This window comes from Aquarana catesbeiana, linkage group LG03 (assembly GCF_042186555.1).
Source record: "Aquarana catesbeiana isolate 2022-GZ linkage group LG03, ASM4218655v1, whole genome shotgun sequence".
Lineage (NCBI taxonomy): Eukaryota > Metazoa > Chordata > Amphibia > Anura > Ranidae > Aquarana > Aquarana catesbeiana.
Genome location: NC_133326.1, coordinates 678,942,826 through 678,968,704, shown reverse-complemented (window position 1 = coordinate 678,968,704; position 25,879 = coordinate 678,942,826). Strand labels below are relative to the sequence as shown.

Here is a 25,879-nt window from a genome sequence, read left to right as displayed (position 1 = left end):
ATCTGGAGTCATGTAATGCGGACTTGCTGCAATTGTGCAACAAACTTGTGAAGTCTAGCAAATCTAGCAATAGCTTAGCAAGACATTTTCAAACTACCGCACAATTGCTTGCTATCTGATAAGGAACAGGTATCTGTGACTATCTATCAGACCCAATGTCAGTGTCACTGATTGCTAGGAGACTGTCTGTTGTGAAGCTGACAGCATCCTTAACAACCATGGGGGGGGTAATGGTAGCAAACATGCGGCTCTCTTACACTGCGTACAGGGACGGGCACACTGCCCCAACGCAAAGCAGTGCCTGAGTACTTAGTAAGGAAATGTGAACTTCCCCTATATAGGATTTCTATACTTTAACATTAATAAGATCATTTAAATTGAACTGATCTCTTTTAGGAGGTCTAAGAAATCACTGAAAAAAAAATTGACACCCCTTTGTAATGTACTGATATTAAATCTCATCGTGTTTGCTAATTTTAGGGATCACAGGATCTCCCGTGTGTGTTCATCAGATGACAACCCGTACAGTGCAGTCTGGAGGATCTGTTACCATTCCATGTTCATACGCCAACCCTGGGAAACCAGATGAAGATGTACGGGTCATATGGCGGGAGACAGATCAACAATTATGTTCATCTACAGCTGCTGAGGACACAATCATTTCACATTCTGGAAATGTTACAGAGAAATATAAGGGAAGACTCTATAGAGAGAAGGATCCGAACAGGAATCGGACTGAATATATCACAATTACAGGACTGAAACCAACAGATGGGCCTCGATTTTGCTGCCAACTATACGATATTAGATATGGGCACATATTCAAGGACAGTGGACTTGGCACTCTTCTGCAGTTTCCAGGTAAAATCTATCTATCTATCTATCTATCTATCTATCTATCTATCTATCTATCTATCTATCTATCTATCTATCTATCTATCTATCTATCTATCTATCTATCTATCTATCTATCTATCTCTGTCAGAGCAATCCATCAATTTGCATCCCTATCCTCAGCACACGGGGAACAGTAATGTCATTGGCTCTCCCCAGGCTCCACCAAATCTCAGGTTACGAAAGAAATGCTTCACAACCCGATGTTTGAGTCATCCTGTCATCACAGATCACTTATACAGACTGACATACCTGTAATAAAAGGAGGGATAATACCCTAACCTACCCAGTGGCCCATTTCTTGAAATACTGCCACTATGCTTCCCCCTAGTGGCTGCATCTATTCCACACTTTCTGCTGTATAGAATACTAGTTATACCTATTCCCCACACAGTGTGGTTTCTCCTGCCAGCTGGTACATCATCATTATAGGAACCATTGCAGTGGAGGAATCAACCCATGAAAAAGGGCAATATTTGAACACATAGGTCATCAGTAAGTTAATCATGTTCCCTCTTTTATGGCAAGTATTTAATGAATATAAGTAAAACACAACAGTGATATATTTTGCGCTTACTCTACACGAGCAGCTAACACAACAAAAAGAATATTTTTAAATTAACATATAAAACAAAGTGTAGCGCTGAAATAAAAAGTGATAAGTATAATATGAAAAATACCCAAGTGAAATAAATGTACTGATTTATCACACAAAAAATGTCAATCCTTCTAGTCAATAAGTGAATATGACCATTGTGATCTTCAACTGTGAAACTAATAGAAGTGTCACCATAATAAAAAACAGAAAAAACGGAAAACAGTCTGAACTATCTTGAACTCCTGAGACAGTATAAACCAAAAATTGTATAGTGATGGTTGTTGATCAATCAATTGTGGATAAAAGTTTGCAAAGATCCGATACAGTTCAGCTAAATCCACCTCAGTGTCATATTCAAAACACGTGTGAAATTCCCACAACCAGTAAAGTTGGAGGCTTACCGAAGGGTTTGAACCCGAAACACCATATACTGTAAGGGTCAAACCAGCTTGTATTGCCCACCGTCAATGAGGGGGGAAATCTTGGCAACCTGGAGAAATAAGAGTCCCAACTGTTTTGGGAGGACTCCACTGCCGCCTTCTTTTTATCATAAGCGCTTTTTTAACTTCTTAAATGTAAGTGCATTTCTTTTATAATAAATTTATTTTGTGTTTATGGAATTGCACTATGTGGCCCCTTTTTTATTCTACATGGGCCGCATTCTGGGATATGTGACCACCCGTGCTGGGAGGATTCTTCTATGAAAACAGTTGGGACCCTTATTTCTCCAGGTTGCCAAGATTTCCCCCCTCATTGCTGGTGGGCAGTACAAGCTGGTTTGACCCTTACAGTATATGGTGTTTCGGGTTCAAACCCTTCGGTAAGCCTCCAACTTTACTGGTTGTGGGAATTTCACACGTGTTTTGAATATGACACTGAGGTGGATTTAGCTGAACTGTATCGGATCTTTGTAAACTTTTATCCACAATTGATTGATCAACAACCATCACTATACAATTTTTTGTTTATACTGTCTCAGGAGTTCAAGATAGTTCAGACTGTTTTCCGTTTTTTCTGTTTTTTATTATGGTGACACTTCTATTAGTTTCACAGTTGAAGATCACAATGGTCATATTCACTTATTGACTAGAAGGATTGACATTTTTTGTGTGATAAATCAGTACATTTATTTCACTTGGGTATTTTTCATATTATACTTATCACTTTTTATTTCAGCGCTACACTTTGTTTTATAAGTATTTCATGAAAGTGAATAGATTTAACCCTCTCACCATAGGTGTGCCCACCTCCTGGCAACTGTCCTTTACAGGTACCATTCCCAGGAGACCGAGTGACCCTGCTTTCTACAAAAATTAAAATAAAAGTCTCTGTTCAGACACCTATACATGCCTATACATACCCCTCTAATCCATTTTCTTTGTTTAGGTACAGAATATATCACTCAGCTGGATGAAGTGATGGCTGTTTCTAGAGAAGATGTCATCATCCCGTGTTATTACTCCAAGGACATCTCAGATATTATAAAGGTCACCTGGTATTATGCAGACAGAGGAAAAAATGACTGTACTCATATAGCCCTACAAGAATGGAGAAAAGATCAATATTTTAACAGTCGGTACTCTTTGGTCAATTTCACTCAAGACATCTCGCTGCGCATTCGTAATATTGATGTAACTTATGAGAGAAGTTATTGCTGTGTCATCTCTACCTCTACCGCAAGAGCAACACTGGAAAGCAAACAATTTACAAGGCTGATTGTTGCAGGTACAAATACAGAACACTATTCTTTCCTTTACCATCACTTCCTGTCCGGCTGAGAACATATCCCCAGAGAAGAAGTGAGGGGAACTCTTCAACGTCACCGTAGACAGAATACAATTACTTTTCTTTAGTAGAAGAAGGCTAGAACCTCGCTCAGATTTTTCTGTGTTCCTGTTATAGATTTTCCCTCCCTCCTAGTCTGGAGTCAGCAGGGCCGATCCTAGGGTCACAGACGCCTGGGTGCAGAAATATTTGTGGTGCCCCCACATGGGCGTGGTAATCTTACCAACTCCTCCCCTCTACAAATGTTTCTATGGCAACAACTCAAACACAGAGATGCTCCCCTAAGTCTTTGTTATCCTGGGATCCTTCCATGATCTTTTAACAATAAAGAAAATACAGGAAGAGCGTATACCAATGAGACCTGGAAGGGGGTCTCTATGATGCACACAGAGAGGGCTTCTGTTATAGAGACTGTTAGAAAGAGCCACCAGACATAGTACAGGAGATGGTCAGAGACTGTAGACATGATACAAGAGATGGTCAGAGACTGCAGACATGATACAAGAGATGGTCAGAGACTGCAATCATAGTACAATAGATGGTCAAAGACTGCAGAAATAATACAGGAGATGGTCAGAGACTGCAGACATGATACAAGAGACGGTCAGAGACTGCAGACATAGTACAGAAGATGGTCAGAGACTTCAGAAATAATACAGGAGATGGTAAGAGACTGCAGACATGATACAAGAGATGGTCAGAGACTACAGACATAATACAGGAGATGGCCAGAGACTACAGACATGATACAAGAGATGGCCAGAGACTACAGACATGATACAAGAGATGGTCAGAGACTGTAGACATGATACAAGAGACGGTCAGAGACTGCAGACGTAGTACAGAAGATGGTCAGAGACTGCAGACACGATACAAGAGATTGTCAGAGACTGAAGACATGATACAAGAGACGGTCAGAGACTGAAGACATGATACAAGAGATGGTCAGAGACTGTAGACATGATACAAGAGATGGTCAGAAACTGCAGACATGATACAAGAGATGGTCAGAGACTGCAATCATAGTACAGTAGATGGTCAAAGACTGCAGAAATAATACAGGAGTTGGTCAGAGACTGCAAACATGATACAAGAGACTGTCAGAGACTGCAGACATAGTACAGAAGATGGTCAGAGACTGCAGACATGATACAAGAGATGGTCAGACTGCAGACATAATACAGGAGATGGTCAGAGACTGTAGACATGATACAAGAGATGGTCAGAGACTGTAGACATAATGCAAGAGATGGTCAGAGACTGTAGACATGATACAAGAGATGGTCAGAGACTGTAGACATGATACAAGAGATGGTTAGAGACTGAAGACGTGATACAAGAGATGGTCAGAGACTGCAGACATAGTACAGGAGATGATCAGAGACTGCAGACATGATAGAAGAGATGGTCAGAGACTGTAGACATGATACAAGATGGTCAGAGACTGCAATCATACTACAGGAAACAGAGACTGCAGACATAGTATAGAAGATGGTCAGAGACTGCAGACATAATACAGGAGATGGTCAGAGACTACAGACATGATACAAGAGACAGTCAGAGACTGCAGACATAGTACAGAAGATGGTCAGAGATTGCAGACATGATACAAGAGATTATCAGAGATTGCAGACATGATACAAGAGATGGTCAGAGACTGAAGACATGATACAAGAGACGGTCAGAGACTGCAATCATACTACAGGAAACAGTCAGAGACTGCAGACGTGGTACAGAAGATGGTCAGAGACTGCAGACATGATACAAGAGAAGGTCAGAGACTGCAGACATGATACAAGAGATGGTCAGAGACTGAAGACATGATACAAGAGACGGTCAGAGACTGAAGACATGATACAAGAGATGGTCAGAGACTGTAGACATGATACAAGAGATGGTCAGAAACTACAGGCATGATACAAGAGATGGTCAGAGACTGCAATCATAGTACAGTAGATGGTCAAAGACTGCAGAAATAATACAGGAGTTGGTCAGAGACTGCAAACATGATACAAGAGACTGTCAGAGACTGCAGACATAGTACAGAAGATGGTCAGAGACTGCAGACATGATACAAGAGATGGTCAGACTGCAGACATAATACAGGAGATGGTCAGAGACTGCAGACATGATACAAGAGATGGTCAGAGACTGTAGACATAATACAGGAGATGGTCAGAGACTACAGACATAATACAAGAGATGGTCAGAGACTGTAGACATGATACAAGAGACGGTCAGAGACTGCAATCATACTACAGGAAACGGTCAGAGACTGCAGACATGGTACAGGAGATGGTCAGAGACTGCAGACATAATACAGGAAATGGTCAGAGACTGCAGACATGATACAAGAGATGGTCAGAGACTGTAGACATGATACAAGAGATGGTCAGAGACTGAATACGTGATACAAGAGATGGTCAAAGACTGCAGACATAGTACAGGAGATGATCAGAGACTGCAGACATGATAGAAGAGATGGTCAGAGACTGTAGACATGATACAAAACGGTCAGAGACTGCAATCATACTACAGGAAACAGTCAGAGACTGCAGACATAGTAGAGGAGATGGTCAGAGACTGCAGACATAATACAGGAGATGGTCAGAGACTACAGACATGATACAAGAGACAGTCAGAGACTGCAGACATAGTACAGAAGATGGTCAGAGACTGCAGACATGATACAAGAGATTATCAGAGATTGCAGACATGATAAAAGAGATGGTCAGAGACTGAAGACATGATACAAGAGACGGTCAGAGACTGCAATCATACTACAGGAAACGGTCAGAGACTGCAGACGTGGTACAGAAGATGGTCAGAGACTGCAGACATGATACAAGAGAAGGTCAGAGACTGCAGACATGATACAAGAGATGGTCAGAGACTGCAGACATGATACAAGAGATGGTCAGAGACTGCAGACATGATACAGGAGATGGTCAGAGATTGCAGACAAGATACAAGAGACGGTCAGAGACTGCAGACATAGTACAGGAGATGATCAGAGACTGCAGACATGATAAAAGAGATGGTCAGAGACTGTAGATATAATACAGGCAGGGCTTTTTTTGAGGGGGAACTTGGTGGAACTCAGTTCCACCACCTCTGGCTCAGACCCTTGGGGGGGCCTGCTCACCACAATCACTTGTAAACACAGATGTCCAGTTTCTGTGTTTACAAGTGACAGATCTGCACTCTGTGTGTAACCCCCCTGAATGCTGCACTCTGTATGTAACGCAATCCTGGTATTTAATGCCCCTTTAAGACCCTCCTACTGTTTGTGAAATTTGACTGACCACACCCACTATTTGATGTGATTTGGAGGGTGTGTGTGGGTGGAGGGGTTTTGGGGGGTCATGGTTGTGTTCCAGCACCTATTGTTTGAGAAAAAAATGCCCTAAATACAGGAGATGGTCAGAGACCACAGACGTGATACAAGAGATGGTCAGAGACCACAGACATGATACCGGAGATGGTCAGAGACCACAGACATGATACAAGAGATGGTCAGAGACTGTAGACATGCTCAGTTTGAAGCGGTGGAGCTTGGTGTAAGTGGGAGTTAAAAACAAGTGTTAGAGTATACAAGTCTTGCTGTCTGTTGGTGTTTGCTGTCTGTTGGTGTGTGTATTGCTGCTGTCTGTTGGTGTGTGTATTGCTGCTGTCTGTTGGTGTGTGTATTGCTGCTGTCTGTTGGTGTGTGTATTGCTGCTGTCTGTTGGTGTGTGTATTGCTGCTGTCTGTTGGTGTTTGCTGAGTTGCATTTTGGGGACTTTTCCTTTTAGTTTTTAATTTGCCTTTTGCTGTCACTTTTTAAATAGCTTTTTTTTTTTTTTCTGTTTCATCAGTCTATCAATTAAGGGGTGTGGTTAATTGCTCACAGGTGCCCAGGTGCCTATTTAACTTGTTGTAGGACTCAGTCTGAGCGTGCTCAGTTTGAAGCTGTGGAGCTTGGTGTAAGTGGAGCTGGATTAAGTGGGAGTTAAAAACAAGAGTTTAAAACAGGAGGTTATAACAGGGGTCATAGTACCTGTGTAGTGTGAGTATCTGAGTGTTGTCTGAGTAGTGTGTGTGGATCGTTAGTACTTGTGTATTGTGTACCTGTGTATTGTCTTGTCGTGTACCTGTGTATTGTCTTGAGTATTAGTGCCAGGAAGCTAGTTGTTAGGTAATTTGGACAGGGTAAAATCCCCAAATCCTCACTAAATTTAATAGGTACGATGCCCGGTGGGTGTGGAGAGGCGACTCTTTGTACATCTTGTCGCATGTATGCGTTCCTTGATCATCCGATTGAGGGCGAATACTGCTGTGCAAAATGTAAGCACATTGTTTCCCTGGAAGCCCAGGTTCTGAATCTGGGGAAGCAACTGTCAGCACTGAGAAGTCCCTCCATACTAAAGGTGAGCCAGGAATGTACACGGCAGGTGCCGGCAGGGGCCAGCACAGAGGCGGGTGGAGACAAAGAGGTACAGGCACTAGCAAAGAGTAGATGGGTGACAGTCAGGAGGGGTAGAGGGGGAAGTGCCAGGGAGGCCGATCCAGGACTGGAGCATCCCAATAAGTACGCTCCATTGAGTGACATTGGTGTAACCAGTCAGGGACCAGCACTGCTGGAGATGAGGGACTCTCCTAGCTGCCAGGGGAAGAACTCCTCCAGTGAGAGTGGGGGGGCAGCAAAGGGAAAGGAAAGACAGATTCTGGTGGTAGGGGACTCAATTCTTAGAAGGACAGAGAGGGCAATCTGTAACCAAGACCTGAAGCGCCGAACAGTATGTTGTCTACCGGGCGCTCGGGTTCGGCACATCACGGATCTTGTGGATAGATTACTGGGAGGGGCTGGGGAAGACCCGGCTGTCATGGTGCACGTTGGCACCAATGACAAAGTCAGAGGCAGATGGAGTGTCCTAAAGAACGATTTTAGGGACTTAGAAGCTAAATTGAGGAAAAGGACCTCCAAGGTAGTGTTCTCAGGAATACTACTGGTACATCGAGCCACACCAGAGAGGCAGAGGGAGATTAGGGAAGTAAACAAGTGGCTGAAGAGCTGGTGTAGTAAGGAGGGGTTTGGGTTCCTGGAGGACTGGGCCGACTTCTCAGTCGGTAACCGGTACTATAGAAGGGATGGACTGCACCTAAATAAGGAGGGTGCAGATCTGCTGGGAATGAAGATGGCCAAAAAGTTAGAGGGGTTTTTAAACTAGGCAATGGGGGGGAGGGTCCAGAGACAGTGATAGCCAGCGCGGAAGATATTCCAGAGGGTAGTATTGGGGGCATTAGTGGTAGGTTAACCAAAGCACAAAAACACAAGGTGAGTATAGTAGCAAGTCCAAGTTGCAATCTTGAAACACCCAATACGAGGACAATATGCGACCGGTCTAAACTATGTGGCATGTTCACCAATGCCAGGAGCCTGGCGGACAAGATGGGTGAACTAGAGATACTGTTGTACAAGGAGGATTTGGATTTTGTGGGAATTTCAGAGACCTGGTTCAACAGCTCTCATGATTGGCTGGCAAACATTCAAGGGTATACCCTATACCGCAAGGATAGAGAGGGTAAAAAAGGGGGAGGGGTATGCCTATATATCAAGAATAATGTACAAGTGAATGTGAGAGATGACATCACTGAGGGGGCTAGGGAGGAGGTGGAATCTTTATGGGTAGAGCTCCAAAGGGATGAAGCTAAGGGGAAAATAATACTGGGAGTATGCTATAGGCCCCCTAACCTGAGGGAGGAAGTGGAGACGGATCTCCTATCACAAAATGGATTAGCAGCAAGGATGGGAAGTGTTATCATAATGGGGGATTTTAATTATCCAGACATAGACTGGGCGGAGGGAACCGCGCATTCATTTAAGGCTCGCCAGTTCCTTAATGTCTTGCAGGACAATTTTATGGGTCAGATGGTAGACGCACCAACTAGAAATAAAACATTACTAGATCTACTGATTACCAACAATACAGACCTGATAACAGATGTGGAAATACGGGGCAATTTAGGTAACAGCGATCACAGGTCAATTAGTTTCAGTATAAATCACACAAATAGGAGACATGAAGGGAACACAAAGACACTGAATTTCAAAAGAGCCAACTTCCCTAAACTACAAACCTTGCTAAAAGGCATAAATTGGGATAAAATATTAGGAACAAAGAATACGGAGGAGAGATGGGTTTGCTTTAAGAGCATATTAAATAAGGGCATTAGCCAATGTATCCCATTGGGTAATAAATTTAAAAGAGCGAACAAACATCCTGGATGGCTTAACTCCAATGTACAAATGCATATAAAAGCAAAGGAGAAGGCCTTCAAAAAATACAAGGTTGAGGGATCATCCACAGCATTCAGAATTTATAAAGAATGCAATAAGAAATGTAAGGGTGCAATTAGGATGGCTAAGATAGAACATGAAAGACACATAGCGGAGGAGAGCAAAAAAAATCCCAAGAAATTCTTTAAGTATGTAAACAGTAAAAAAGGGAGGACAGACCATATTGGCCCCATAAAGAATGAGGAAGGACATCTGGTTACAAAGGATGGGGAGATGGCAAAGGTATTGAATTTATTCTTCTCCTCAGTCTTCACGAGTGAATCGGGGGGCTTCAGTAACCAAAACTGCAGTGTTTATCCTCATGACACAACACAGGAAGCACCTACATGGTTAACAGAGGACGGAATTAAAATTAGACTTGAGAAACTTAACATTAATAAATCACCGGGACCAGATGGCTTGCATCCGAGGGTACTTAGGGAACTCAGTCAGGTGATTGCCAGACCGTTGTTCCTAATTTTTACAGACAGTCTATTGACTGGAATGGTACCAGCTGATTGGAGAAAAGCCAATGTAGCACCAATATTTAAAAAGGGCCCAAAAAACATCCCTGGGAATTACAGACCAGTTAGCCTAACATCAATAGTATGTAAACTCTTGGAGGGGATGATAAGGGACTATATACAAGATTTTAGTAATAAGAATGATATCATTAGCAGTAATCAGCATGGATTCATGAAGAATCGTTCTTGCCAAACCAATCTATTAACCTTCTATGAGGAGGTGAGTTGCCATCTAGATAAAGGAAGGCCCGTAGACGTGGTGTATCTGGATTTTGCAAAAGCATTTGACACAGTTCCCCATAAACGTTTACTGTACAAAATAAGGTGCGTTGGCATGGACCATAGGGTGAGTACATGGATTGAAAACTGGCTACAAGGGCGTGTTCAGAGGGTGGTGATAAATGGGGAGTACTCAGAATGGTCAGGGGTGGGTAGTGGGGTCCCCCAGGGTTCTGTGCTGGGACCAATCCTATTTAATTTGTTCATAAACGACCTGGAGGATGGGATAAACAGTTCCATCTCTGTATTTGCAGACGATACTAAGCTAAGCAGGGCAATAACTTCTCCGCAGGATGTGGAAATCTTGCAAAAAGACCTGAACAAATTAATGGGGTGGGCGACTACATGGCAAATGAGGTTCAATGTAGAAAAATGTAAAATAATGCATTTGGGTGGCAAAAATATGAATGCAATCTATACACTGGGGGGAGAACCTCTGGGGGAATCTAGGATGGAAAAGGACTTGGGGGTCCTAGTGGATGATAGGCTCAGCAATGGCATGCAATGCCAAGCTGCTGCTAATAAAGCAAACAGAATATTGGCATGCATTAAAAGGGGGATCAACTGCAGAGATAAAACGATAATTTTCCCGCTCTACAAGACTCTGGTCCGGCCGCACCTGGAGTATGCTGTCCAGTTCTGGGCACCAGTCCTCAGGAGGGACGTACTGGAAATGGAGCAAGTACAAAGAAGGGCAACAAAGCTAATAAAGGGTCTGGAGGATCTTAGTTATGAGGAAAGGTTGCGAGCACTGAACTTATTCTCTCTGGAGAAGAGACGCTTGAGAGGGGATATGATTTCAATTTACAAATACTGTACTGGTGACCCCACAATAGGGATAAAACTTTTTCGCAGAAGAGAGTTTAATAAGACTCGTGGCCACTCATTACAATTAGAAGAAAAGAGGTTTAACCTTAAACTACGTAGAGGGTTCTTTACTGTAAGAGCGGCAAGGATGTGGAATTCCCTTCCACAGGCGGTGGTCTCAGCGGGGAGCATTGATGGCTTCAAGAAACTATTAGATAATCACCTGAATGACCGCAATATACAGGGATATGTAATGTAATACTGACACATAATCACACACATAGGTTGGACTTGATGGACTTGTGTCTTTTTTCAACCTCACCTACTATGTAACTATGTAAGAGACGGTCAGAGACTGCAGACATAGTACAGAAGATGGTCAGAGACTGCAGACATGATACAAGAGATGGTCAGAGACTGCAGACATGATACAGGAGATGGTCAGAGACTGCAGACATAGTACAGGAGATGATCAGAGACTGCAGACATGATAGAAGAGATGGTCAGAGACTGTAGACATGATACAAGACGGTCAGAGACTGCAATTATACTACAGGAAACTGTCAGAGACTGCAGAGATAATGCAGGAGATGGTCAGAGACTGCAGACATAATACAGGAGATGGTCAGAGACTGCAGACATGATACAAGAGATGGTCAGAGACTGTAGACATGATACAAGAGATGGACAGAGACTGCAGACATGATACAAGAGATGGTCAGAGACTGCAGACATGATACAAGAGACGACCAGAGACTGCAGGCATGTTTACAAGTGACAGATCTGCACTCTGTGTGTGTAACCCCCCTGAACTCTGCACTCTGTATGTAATGCAAACCTGGTATTTAATGCCCCTTTAAGACCCTCCTATTGTTTGTGAAATTTAGTGAAGAAAAAAGTGATTAATGCGCTACCTTCAAAATAAATTGCAGCGCTTAAAGCAGGAAAAAACACCATATGTGATATAAAGTGAAAGTCTCTGCCAACATATGTGAATATCCCACTGGAGGGGTATAATCAAAAACAAGCCGCCTTTAACTCTCTACATTGCCACTCTGTTTTTTATATTTGTGATCACTTTTATGTACTACGGTTTTTTAGCAATAAAACAACCCTGATTTGCACTATGTGGAGGCATTTCCCTTTTTTTCCACATACTTCCTGGACATGAGAAAATGTTTGAGCCTTGGAACTGGTCCTTGCTTCCATCCTGGTGATTCAGCGGTGACATCTTGGACTGCAGGCGTCCCATCGGTCCTTGGCTGTTCGTACATTTGCCCTTGGTGGCACACTGCCCATTTGACTCTATGCTGATGGCAGTGGAGTCCAAAAGTTCGGGTAAGCGCATTTACATCCACTTATTGCTTTGATGACTTCTGAGCGGATATCGGGAAAGTTGATGGAATTCCAATCCTGATTTCACTGTATTTGTCACAGACTTTTGTTTTTGATTATACCCCTCCAGTGGGATATCCACATATGTTGGCAGAGACTTTCACTTTATATCACATATGGTGTTTTTTCCTGCTTTAAGCGCTGCAATTTATTTATTTCATTTGTTCGTGAAATTTGACTGACCACACCCACTATTTGATGTGATTTGGAGGGTGTGTGTGGGTGGAGGGGTTTTGGGGGGTCGTGGTTGAGTTCCAGCACCTATTGTTTGAGAAAAAATACCCTGAATACAGGAGATGGTCAGAGACTACAGACATGATACAAGAGATGGTCAGAGACTGCAGACATGATACAAGAGATGGTCAGAGACTGCAGACATGATACAAGAGATGGTCAGAGACTGCAGACATGATACAAGAGATATAATACAATAGCGAAGCTCCGCGCTTAGGAGAGAAAAGAAGGTGTGCAGCCTCCCCTAATAAGCCCCCTAAAGGGCTAATCAATGTAACGTGAATGAACAATGGGGTGAATGGCGCTCCCTATTTAAGTGAAATGAATGTGTAAACTAGGTGCAAAACATCCACTGTGATGCACTATAAGTGATAGCTCTAACAAATAAAAATAAAAATACTACAACATAACATATAAAATTCAGTGATACCACTCAATTGTAGTTTTAAACATAAAAGCATTGGTTTGCCAATCTGTGCCACATGTGTAACATATCAAATTCAATATAATAAACATAACATTAATCAAAGTCCAGAAGATAATCCAAAAAAATAATCCAAAAAATATTAGTGAAAAAAATATATATATTAAACGCTGAAAAATTGAAAACAAGAGTTTTTCAGAAATAAAAATGCGATTGCAACCAGGTTTGTGTGCAAAAAGGTTTTGCTATATGCAGTGGTGTATTTAGGTTTTGTGCTGCCCTAGGCCTGACTAAACGCATGCACCCCCCTAATTTAAATACGACCCACCCCATCCTGCCGAGGCCACACCCCTTCCTGTTTAAGACCCACCCTATCATCTGTAAACCACACCCCTTCCTCTTTAGGCTCATTTGGCACCTTTCAGGGGGGAACGGGTACCTGTTTCTGACAGGTACCCTTCCCCACTTCTGGGAGACTGCGCTGTCCCCTCCCCCCCTCCTCCTTCCTCCGCTGGGCCATTCAGAAAGTGCAACGCGCTTCGCACATGTGCAGTAGGGAACCGGTCGGTTTTCCTTACCATGAATGATAGGGGCAAAACCCGAGAGCCAATCCGAAAATCGGCTGAGGTGTCGACATCGCTGGATCCCTGGACAGGTAAGTGTCCTAATATTAAAAGTCAGCAGCTACAGTTTTTTTAGCTGCTGAGTTTTAATGCTATCACAGGGGGGGGGTCTCACTGTGCCCATCAATTGCAGCCTCACTGTGCCCCATCAAACGCAGTCACTGTGCCCATCAAACGCAGTCACTGTGCCCATCAAATGCAGTCACTGTGCCCCATCAAACGCAGTCACTGTGCCCATCAAATGCAGCCACTGTGCCCCATCAAACGCAGTCACTGTGCCCATCAAACGCAGCCACTGTGCCCTCAAACGCAACCACTGTACCCATCAAATGCTGCCACTGTGCTATCAAATGCAACCACTGTGCCATCAAATGCAGCCACTGTGCCCATCAAATGCTGCCACTGTGCTATCAAATGCAGCCACTGTGCCCATCAAATGCAGCCACTGTGCTATCAAATGCAGCCACTGTGCCCATCAAATGCAACCACTGTGCCCATCAAATGCAGCCACTGTGCCCATCAAATGCAGCCACTGTGCCCATCAAATGCAGCCACTGTGCCCCATCAAACGCAGCCACTGTGCCCCATCAAACGCAGCCACTGTGCCATCAAACGTAGCCATTGTGCCATCAAACGTAGCCATTGTGCCCTCAAACGCAGCCACTGTGCCCATCAAATGCTGCCACTGTGCCCTCAAATGCAGCCACTGTGCCCATCAAATGCTGCCACTGTGCTATCAAACGCAGCCACTGTGCCCATCAATTGCAGCCACTGTGCCCATCAATTGCAGCCACTGTGCCCATCAAATGCAGCCACTGTGCCCCATCAAACGCAGCCACTGTGCCCCATCAAACACAGCCACTGTGCCATCAAACATAGCCATTGTGCCATCAAACGCAGCCACTGAGCCATCAAACGCAGCCACTGTGCCCATCAAATGCAGCCACTGTGCCCATCAAATGCTGCCACTGTGCTATCAAATGCAGCCACTGTGCCCATCAAATGCTGCCAGTGCCCATCAAATGCTGCCAGTGCCCAGCAAATGCTGCCAGTGCCCATAACACTGATATACTTTATTAAATCATTGTACCTGCTGTCCTGGGGGTTCCCCTCGTGCTCCTCTCTCTCTTCCTGACGTCACAGCCCCAGGGCCGAGGAGACGATTCACTGCAGGAAAGCAGTGCAGGGGAGGGTAGGCGGAGCTTAAGGCTCCACCTGTCACCTGTTGCTTAAGGGGGCGCGAGTGACACACGCCGCCCCCCCGCATGAGAGAATGTATGGGCGTGCTTGTCAGAGAGTAGGGGGGCGTGAGATACACGCCCCCACCCTCTGCCAAGCACGCCCATACACAGCGGCGCCGCTACAGAAAGCTGGCCGCCGTGGGCTGCAAGTGTGCGGGAGGCGGCAGCGGGAGCCGGGAATCAGCCAGACGGGTGGGGGGGCTTTCTCTCATGCGGGGGGGGCGGCCTATTTTGCCGCCCCCCGCAAACTGCCGCCCTAGGCCTAGACCTTGTCGGCCTAGGCCAAAACACAGCCCTGGCTATATGCAGTTCAAACTGGTGGTGACTCTTGTGCTCAAATCAACCGGTGACTTCTGTGCTCCCCTATGGTTCCCCACTCACCAGCTTCCCATACCCCTACGAGGGTAACAGGCATTAAGGAACATCAGAGGTGGTCTTAGTGAATGGTCTCCTGTGGTCCCTCTGTGAATTGTCCAGTTACCACTGAAGCCGGACGTCCGGAGCGATCAGTCATGCAGCCCAGCCTCTCCTGAAGCCTGACTGGAAATCTCCTGGAATGTTACCAAGACAGTCCCAGCTGTTACTGCTCAGAGCTACTGCATCAGAGGAGAAAGAGCATGTGAGGGGGTTTGAATCAAGAGAAAGAGCTCACTCCTGAGATGGTGAACAGTAATAGCTAAGTGCATACCTCCCAGGTAAAATGTTGGGAGGGGGTCCCCTACCTCAAGGTAGGGGGCCTATAGCATACTCCCAGTATTACTTTCCCCTTAGTTTCATCCTTTTGGAGCTCTATCCATAAGGATTCCACCTCCTCCCTAGCTCACATTCACTCGTACATTATTCTTTATATACAGGTATACCCCTTCCCTTTTTTTACCCTCTCTATCCCTGTAATAAAGGGAATACCCTTAAATGGCTGCCAAGCCATTCATGAGAGCTGTTGAACCAAGTCTCTGAAATTCCCACAAAATCGAAATCCTCCTCATATAACACTATCTCTAGTTCTCCCATCTTATCCGCCAGGCTCCTGGCATTGGTGAACATGCCACTCAGTTTAGACCAGTCGAATACCGTCCTCTTATTGTGTGTTCCGGAGATTGCAAATAGGACTTGTTACTATACTTAGCTCAGGTTTATGTGCTTTAGTCAACCTAATACTAATGCCCCCAATACTACCCTCTGGAATATGCTCCACTCTGACTATATCTACCTCTGGACTTTCCCCTCCTGTCGCCTAGTTTAAAAGCCCCTCTAACTTTTTGGCCATCTTCACTCCCGGGAGATCTGCACCCTCCTCATTTAGATGCAGTCTGTCCCTTCTATAGAACTGGTGACCGACTAAGAAGTCGACCCAGTTCTCCAGGAACCCAAACCCCTCCTTACTACACCAGCTCCTCAGCTATTTGTTTACTCCCCTGATTTCCCTCTACCTTTCTGGTGTGGTTCAAGGTACCGGTAGTATTCCTGAGAATACTATCTTGGAGGTCCTTTTTTTTTTTAAAGATATTTTTTTTTATTGGTTTTAAGTTCAGAACAAACCAACAAACACAAAACACAATCACAAACAAAAAAAGAAAAGGAAAAAAAAAACACACAAGAGTATCTGATATACTAGTCATACAAAAGTGGTATCCAAAATGCAATTAGATCACACAAGTCATTGTGGACAAAAATCATTACAAAAGGTCTGAGATGTTTGTGATAATAAGAATAGCAAATATAGGCATATTTGTATGACATGACCATATTAAAGAACCTTGTAGTGAAGGTCTCTGGGGCGCGGCCCATCAATGATCAATTATGGTCAATGTTGAGAAAGAGTTAAAGGACTAGCCAACCATTTATCCCAAATTTTATGAAAGGTTTTATTCCTTTTCCGAATTTCAAAGGTCAATCTATATAATGGAATAGAGTCATTAATAAGTTTTAACCATAGGGATTTCAAAGAGGTCTGTGCACCCTTCCAGGACAGTAGAATAGATTTTTTAACATAAAAATAAAGTATACGGAGCAGTCTCTTGGCATATGATATGTGTAATTCACCAAATACACCCAACAGGCAATTCTTAGGGTGAATTATGTTAGGAAGACCCAACACAGACGATATAAAGGCAAAAGGCAAATGTAAGAAGTCTGCCTCTTAGCCGCAGCCTCGGAAACAGACAGCCGATGGTAAAAGACCCATTTTATGTAGTCTGGCTGGGGTAAGGTGGGTCTGATGAAAGATTTTAACTTGTATGATGCGGTCTCGGGAAGAAATAACAGAAGTTTTATATGTGTCACTAAATTCTGACCAATCCTCATTCACCATGGAGATATCCATTGAAGCCCACTTTTCTTGTGCTTTATGAAACCTGGGGTTAAAGTCAGTCATTAGGGCTGCATAGTAAGTGGATACTAATTTAGTGGGTTCTGGTTGCCTGAGCATTCTTTCCAACGGGGGCAGGTCAGTAATATTATCTAGGGTACCAAATTGGGCACGTATGGCATGTCTGAGCTGATAGTAATAAATAAGTGTGACCTTGGTAAGTCAAAGTCCCTTCGTAACTGTGGGAAAGTTTTAAAGCCCTGTGCATTATATAAATGACACAAATATTTAACCCCTTTAGAGTACCAGCGGTTGGCATCTGGAAGAGAGTACAATTCTTGCAGATTAGGGTTAAACCATAAGGGGTTATTAGGGGATTTCAGCCAAGAATGTTTAGATATTTTCATAGTAATATATTTAAACAATGAAAGGGAGGTGGAGAGTAGAGAGGTTCCAGGGCGGTCAGGGACCCGGCCTCTATATATTATGTAGAGTTTCAAGCGAAGATGCGACAGCTCCCTCCGTGGTTGTACAGGCCCTAGCTGGATCTGGATTCATCCAGTCATGTATGTGTACCAGTTGGGATGCCATATAGTAGAGAAAGAAATTAGGGAACGCTAGACCCGCCAAATGGGCTGGCAGTCTCAGCGTCTGGAGTGCCACTTTGGGGGATCCGCCCTTCCACAGGAAAGTAGTACATATCATATCTATGCGTTTGAAGGTAGCTTTTGGTATTTTACTTGGGGAATTAGTAAGGATATAGAGCAATCTTGGTAAATAAATAATTTTAAGAATATTGGCCCTCACCCATGAGGTCTAAAGGTAAATCCATCCACTGTTTAGTTTGTTCCTGGAGGCGGGCCAACAAAGGATCTAGATTATTGGTAGCATATAAAGATAAGGGGGCCTGGACTAATACTCCAAGGTATCTAAAGGAGGACACCACCTGGAGCCTGGAGGTGGGGTGTATCTGAGGAGGGTTATTCACGTCTAAGGGGAAAAGGCTGTATTTGTCCCAGTTAACCCGGAATCCAGAGTAGTCCCCAAATGTAGTGATCTCCTCCAGCAAAGCCTGCAGAGACTCATTTGCATCAGCCAGATACACCAATGTGTCATCCGCATAAAGTGAAATGCGCTCCTCTATATTCGCAATTGGGAGTCCTTTAATGTGGGGGAGGAGCGAATGCGAACTGCAAGCGGCTCCATGGCCAGGGCAAACAAGTACCCCTGGTAAGCGGGAAGGGGTCTGTGATAGATGAATTGACCCGTACCCGAGCTGTTGGGGAGGTATAGAGAAGTTTTATCCATGCTACCACACGGGGGCTGAAGCCATATTTCTGTAACACCTGAAAAAGGTACAGCCATTCCATGTCAAATGCTTTACAGGTGTCTAAGGACACAATGGCGCGAGTGGGAGGTTATTCATGTGGATATTGCAGATTGTGAAACAATCTGCGAATGTTCATTCTAGTAGACCTACCAGGGATAAAACCACCCTGGTCACTATTAACCAAGGATGCGACCACAGTATTCAACCGATTTGCTAATATTTTGGCCAGAATCTTAACGTCCACATTTATGAGTGAAATCTGATGATTGATTCACAGATAAGTGGGTCTTTTCGTGGTTTTAATAGGAGTATTATCAAAGCCTCACGCATCGTTGGGGGGAGGATCCCAGCATCTAGGGCTTTGTTATATGTCCACAGGAGGAAAGAGGATAGAAGGTCCTTGAACTTAGCATACCATTCGGTCGGGAAACCATCAGGTCCAGGAGTCTTATGTGCAGGCATTTGGGAGATTGCTGCAGCAATCTCCTCGGCTGAAATAGGCGCCTCTAACACATCCCGTCCCTCATCTGACAAGGAGGGAAGAGATATGTCAGCCAAGTAGTCAGACAGCTGGGAATCATCATAATCAACCCTGGAAGTATACAGCTTTTTGTAAAAACATAGAAAAGAATCTAAGATATCTCCTGGGTTATCACTAATAAAACCTTGAGCAGTAATGATACGTGGTATGGAAATGGGGGGATGGTCAGGTCTAGTCAGGTATGCCAAGAGACGTCCTGCTTTATTACCATGTTCAAACGACTTTTGGGAGACATGCAACATGCGTTTTTGTGTGAGGTCTAGCAGACGGAGTTCATACTTCCTGCGGCTCTGTAACCATGCCTCCCTAGTGTCAGAGGCAGGGTTAGAGGCATAATCAGACTCCGCGCGCACCGTAGAAGTTTCTAATTCCTCAAGAAAGCATCTGGTTATTTTTTCGTAAGATCCCCGTGATAGACATAAAGGTGCCTCTCAATGTAGACTTGAATGCGTCCCATTCCGTGGAGGGGTCCACTTTATCTAAATTATTTTTCCAGTATTTAGAAATGCTCATCCTACATTCTCCCTGCTCCACCTCGTCCTCCAACCAGTACGAGTTTAGGCGCCATAGAGCAGGTCCCGAGCCTGGGAGGAGGAGGAGGGACACAGAAAGAGGGGCATGATCTGAAACTCCCCTGGGCAAGTATGAAACGGCGGAGACAACAGGAAGGTTCTCCGCCGTCGCAAACGCCATGTCCAGTCTAGACATAGTGTGGAAAGAATCCGAATGACAGGAAAAATGGCGCTCATCCGGATGCTTCCAGCGCCATACCTCTGTCAGACCATGGACCTGTGCCCAATCTACAAAAGAGGGGAAGAGGGGAAAGACCTACCTCCCCCTCCCAGGCGGTCCACTGTTGGGTCTAGGACCGCGTTACATAAAGCAGGGGGGCGGGGGTTCTATTCAGTAATTGGAGGGATAACTTGGAGAGTACCTCCACTGAAAATGGGGGGGAATGTAAATGTTTACCAGCGTAAAAGTTATGGTGGAAATATGAAGTAAGAACAATAAACCACCCTTCTGGGTCTGTTTTAATGCTGATCATCTCCGCTGGGAGAGATTTAGCCAGAAGGATAGATACTCCCCTTGAATAGTTAGTGTAAGTAGCATGGTATAGCTTAGATAACCATGGGCGCTTTAAACAAGCAGTGCCATCAGTGCCACCCATCAGTGTCCATTCATGCCACCTGTCAGTGCCCATCCGTGCCCATCAGTGCCCATCTATCAGTGCCCATCCGTGCCCATCTGTGCCAACTATCAGTGCCACCCATAAGTAACCATCAATGCCACCTACGAGTACCCATCAATGCCACCTATGAGTGCCCATCAGTGCCGCCTATAAGTGCCCATCCGTGCCACCTATGAGTGCCCATCAGTGCCGCATACCAGTGCCACCTATCAGTGCCCATCAGTGCCACCTATCAGTGCCCATCAGTGCCGCCTATCAGTGCCCATCATCAGTGCCTGTCAGTGCCACCTCATCAGTGCCACCTCATTGGTGCCACCTCATCGGTGCCCATCAGTGCCGCCGTATCAGTGCCCGTCAGTGCAGCCATATCAGTGCCTGTCATTGAAGAAGAAAACGTATTTATTTACAAAAAGTTTTAACAGAAACAAAGAAAAACTTGTTTTTTTTCAAAATTTTCGGTCTTTTTTTATTTGTTGCGCAAAAAATAAAAACCGCAGAGGTGATCAAATACCACCAAAATAAAGCTCTATTTGTGGGAACAAAATGATAAAAAATTTGTTTGGGTACAGTGTAGCATGACCGCGCAATTGTCATTCAAATTGCGACAGCGTTGAAAGCTGAAAATTGGTCTGGGCGGGAAGGTGTCTAAGTGCCTGGTATTGAAGTGGTTAAAGAAGAGTTACACTATCTTATTGAAAGAGGAAAACACATTGGCGTCCTTAGTTTAAAAGAAGCTTCTTATTTAGATCCTTTTTTTTGTCGCACTCCAATTATTTATTTTTTGCCCAAAATTCATAAAAATAGTACCCATCCCCCTGGCCGCCCTATAGTCAATGGGATCGACTCAGTCTCCTCCAGACTGGGTCAATACATTGACTTTTTTCTCCACCCTATGGTTATGAAAACTCGCTCTTTTGTAAAAGACACTAAACATATCATTCATATTTTAGAGTCTCTCCCACTTTCATCTTCGTGTGTGCTAATTACAGCGGACGTTAGTTCCTTATATACGATCATTAGCCACGAAGATGCACTAACTTCAGTACAGTGGGCTTTTGGTTCATCAGAACTGACCAAAAGACATAAGAATTATATCTTATGCCGCGTACACACGAGCGGACTTTACGGCGGACTTTGCCCGGCGGACTGGATTTCGTCGGACAATTCGATGTGTGTGGGCTCCAGCGGACTTTGTTTTCTCAAAAGTTGGACGGACTTAGATTTTAAACTTGTTTAAAATTTATCCGTTGAAATCGAGTCCGGTCGAAAAGTCCGCTCGTCTGTATGCTAGTTCGACGGACAAAAAGGCACGCTAGGGCAGCTATTGGCTACTGGCTATGAACTTCCTTGTTTTAGTCCGGTCGTACGTCATCACGTACGAATTCGACGGACTTTGGTGGATTGTGTGTAGGCAAGTCCGTTCATTCACAAAGTCCGTCGGAAAGTACGTCGAAAAATCCGCCGGGCAAAGTCCGCCGTAAAGTCCGACCGTGTGTACGCGGCATTAGACTGTTTGAGATTTTGTCTGGCCAAAAACTACTTTTGGTACAATAGACGTTTCTTTCTCCAAACAAGGGGTGTGGCAATGGGGGCCCGCTTTGCTCCCAGTGTTGCCAACCTATTCATGGCACACTGGGAGGAAGAAGTGATTTATAAGAACACACCCCCTGAACTCATCTGTTACCAACGGTACATCGATGATATTATTATGATTTGGGATGGTGACAGATCTAATCTAGATCTTTTCATGCATAAATTGGATGAGAACAATAGAAATATTGTCCTCTCTTGGAATGTGGATAACGATCATGTCACGTACCTGGATCTTGATATTTACATAAAAGATAACCAGTTAGAATTAAAAAATCATTTTAAACCCACGGACCGCAATGCGTACATTCCCCTCGGAAGTTGCCACCATTTACAATGATTGTGCAACATTCCTAAGGAACAGTTTGTACGCATTAGGCGGAATTGCACACATGAGCAGGAATACCTTGCACAGTCTGAAGTTTTATCAGCCCGTTTTGTGCAAAAGGGATATAATAAATCTGACATTACTAAACATATCGAGACCGTTCGTACAATAGAATGGATAGAACGACACTTGTTTCCAATGGACCTAGGGTCAAACAGGATAAATCAGGGAATATAAGAATTATTTTGGACTACAATGTCCAATATAAAAAATTCGAAAAGATCATTCGCAAGTACTGGCCTATTTTGAAGCAGGATAAAACGCTTGGCCCTGTTCTCCCTGAACGTCCTCAGTTTGTATATAAAAGGGCACCATCCCTAAGAGATAAGCTAGCCCCAGGGGTGATTGACCCACCTCTTGCATTTGAAAATAGGATATCCAACATCCTGACAGGTTTCTACGCATGTGGACGTTGCCCACCATGCAAACAAGCTAGGGGGAACTTTAAAAAACGCAAAGAGTTTACTGCTACAGCAACCAAGAAGGTCTACCAGATCAAAGACTTCATTACATGTTCCACGGCAGGGGTGGTATACATTAAGGAATGCGAATGCGGCTTACAATATGTGGGGAGAACGTCCCGACCCTTGCATGTCCGCATTGGAGAACATATTACTAATATTAAAAAAGGATTAGACTCACATAATGTCTCTAAACATTTTAAAATATGTCACAAACGTAGTCCTGCCAAATTAAAATTTTGGGGAGTCGAAAAGGTCACACCCCATTGGAGAGGGGGTAATTTTATAAGACAATTGAGCCGCCGTGAGTCTTTTTTGGGTGTATGAGACACATGTGGGAGTACCCAATGTCGAGTTCGATTTGAACTGTTTTATTTCTGATCGTTAATAATTTATCAATAATCCTTTAGTTTTTTTTTTATATATACATTTTTTATTCTGCTGGTGATAGGAATGTTAACCATTTATTGGACTAATGGATGATGACTATATTGTAAAAGGTGGCTGCGGTGAAGGGTCTTCCATGAACTTATTTTTAGAAATAGTCTTATTTTTTATTCATTTTATTTTTAATTTAATTTTATTTTTTAGTAGCCTCTTTAAATCTCTTCCAGGTATCATTCAGCTTTATGATCAACTAGACATAGCATTGCCACACACTATTATTATGCGTGCTGAGAGGGATTAGTTAAGTACTGTGGTGTTAGCCCTATTAACGTTCCTTCTCTGTGTGTCCAGGGTTATACAGAGGGTTTGTGTTCATTGCCTTCCCCCTCTGCTTACACTGCATACAGATGACGCGAGGCTGGTAGGATCATGTGACCTAGCGTCACCCTATCACAGCTAATCTAGCTCCATTTTTGCTTAGGGAAGGAGGCACTCTCTGACGTAGTCCATCACATGACCCTACGCCGCGTCATTGTGACGACGGGACTACGTCTAAAATTTGCATTGAGTCACTCCCCAAACCTGAATGTCAGCCTATTGCAGTGGCTTGATGCCCTGCCTGTACACTTAGGAGGGAGGTGCTCTACGATCCAGGAAGTCAGGTGATCCGACGTCGTGTCATCATGACACCGATCACTATGGAAACCTGGATAAACATTTAGCTTTCCATACTTCCTATTCCCAAGCGGTGCGTTCTGATTGGACGGTCACCGCTCGGGAATTGATTTGCAACAGACGAGTGAATTAGGGGGCTTTATATAAATCACTGACTAGATGTAAGGGACCCTAAGACCGATGAGGAAGTCCTGCTGGATGATACGCGTGCGGATTGGTTTTATCCCGTTTAGACGTCGCTGCAGCCGCCTTATCATTCACTGTCACCTGTTAAATTTTATGCGCCTTATTTCCTAGCACTGGGCATAGTGCTACATATGTGAGTACCTGTCTTTTAAATAAAAGGAATCGTTTTCTAGTTATACAGAGAGCACTATATATTTTCTTTATTTATTTCATGCATATATGGATGAAAACTTTTAAGCCATATTAATGAAGAGGTTTCCGGCTTTCCAGTCAAGATACCACCCCGACCACTATCAAGTGGTGAATGCCTATGAGACCTTCCTGTTAGTTCAGGGGTCCATATAACAAGGTGAGCGGTTTGACTGGCAAGAGGGGGGAGCACGGATTTAAGAGCACTTTGGATTTGCATGAAGCACCCTGCATCACCGCTGACACCCTCTGATTTTTCATTTATGGACATTTATGTTAATTGATTAGTATTTTCAGCGCTGCACTATATATTTTTTATTGAATACTCAGGTACTCCCAATACTCAGGAACTCCCAATACACAGGTACACACAATACTCATTTACTCACAATACTCAGGTACACACAATAAATACTCAGGTACACACAATACCCAGGTACACACAATACTCAGGTACACACAATACTCAGGTACACACAATAAATACTCAGGTACACACAATACTCAGGTACTCACAATACTCAGGTACTCACAATACTCAGGTACTCACAATACTCAGGTACTCACAATACTCAGGTACACACAATACTCAGGTACTCACAATACTCAGGTACTCACAATACTCAGGTACACACAATACTCAGGTACTCACAATACTCAGGTACTCACAATACTCAGGTACACACAATACTCAGGTACTCACAATACTCAGGTACTCACAATACTCAGGTACTCACAATACTCAGGTACACACAATAAATATAGTTTTAAGTCCATCCGTTGCATACACACAGGTATCAGATATCATTCCTTGCAAGGTGCACAAAGGTATCTATCCACATCTTCAATCGAGGTGACAACACACTTATAACCACCGTAGAAACGAGTGTAGAAGATAGGACAGTCCTCCACCTGTAAGTCAACTGCCCCTTACCAGCTCCCTTGATCTCTATTTACATCTTTTTATTTTATTTTATTTGCATTTCTTCTGGTAGGTTACACTTTAAAAATATGGTTTTTCACAAACTTAAACCTAAACATGACAAGCAATCCCCATTCAGCAGGGGGTATGCTATTATTGTTTCCGTGCCCATTTTTGCCTTCTCTAGCATCTAGAAGAATGCTCAATATTTTCTGTGGCCATGACAACAGATGATCTATGGAGCTTAAGAGCATCCGTATTTCAATTGTTTATTACGATTTTTTATTTTTTACTTTATTTTTGTAGTTTTTTTCTTTCTTTCTTTTTCTACAGAGGTGGGGCATTATGGTATATATAATTTTGTATGTATGCTGGTGGTTATGTTTTCAGATTCCTATGTTTAGATCTAGTAGTCATATTCAGGTTTAATAAACATGCAATCTGGAATCTGACCACTAGATGCCACCACTCCGTTTTACTGATCTCTCAGTATCGGCACTGATACTAATATTTGTGGGGAAGAGAGGTGCATATCTTGAGTGTTGCCCCCTTTTATCTATAAAGTACAAGTAGAGCAGATATATTTTCAT

General features: G+C 43.8%; 1 protein-coding gene across 1 annotated transcript in view; it reads left to right on the top strand.

Annotated features, from left to right (window-relative positions):
- LOC141133514 (uncharacterized) overlaps positions 1 to 25,879 on the top strand; it is a 67,842-nt gene that overhangs the window by 19,970 nt on the left and 21,993 nt on the right. The window contains exons 2-3 of the mRNA XM_073622940.1: positions 481 to 861; positions 2,879 to 3,217. Coding sequence (XP_073479041.1) covers positions 481 to 861; positions 2,879 to 3,217 — 720 coding nt within the window. The remainder of the gene's footprint in view (positions 1 to 480; positions 862 to 2,878; positions 3,218 to 25,879) is intronic.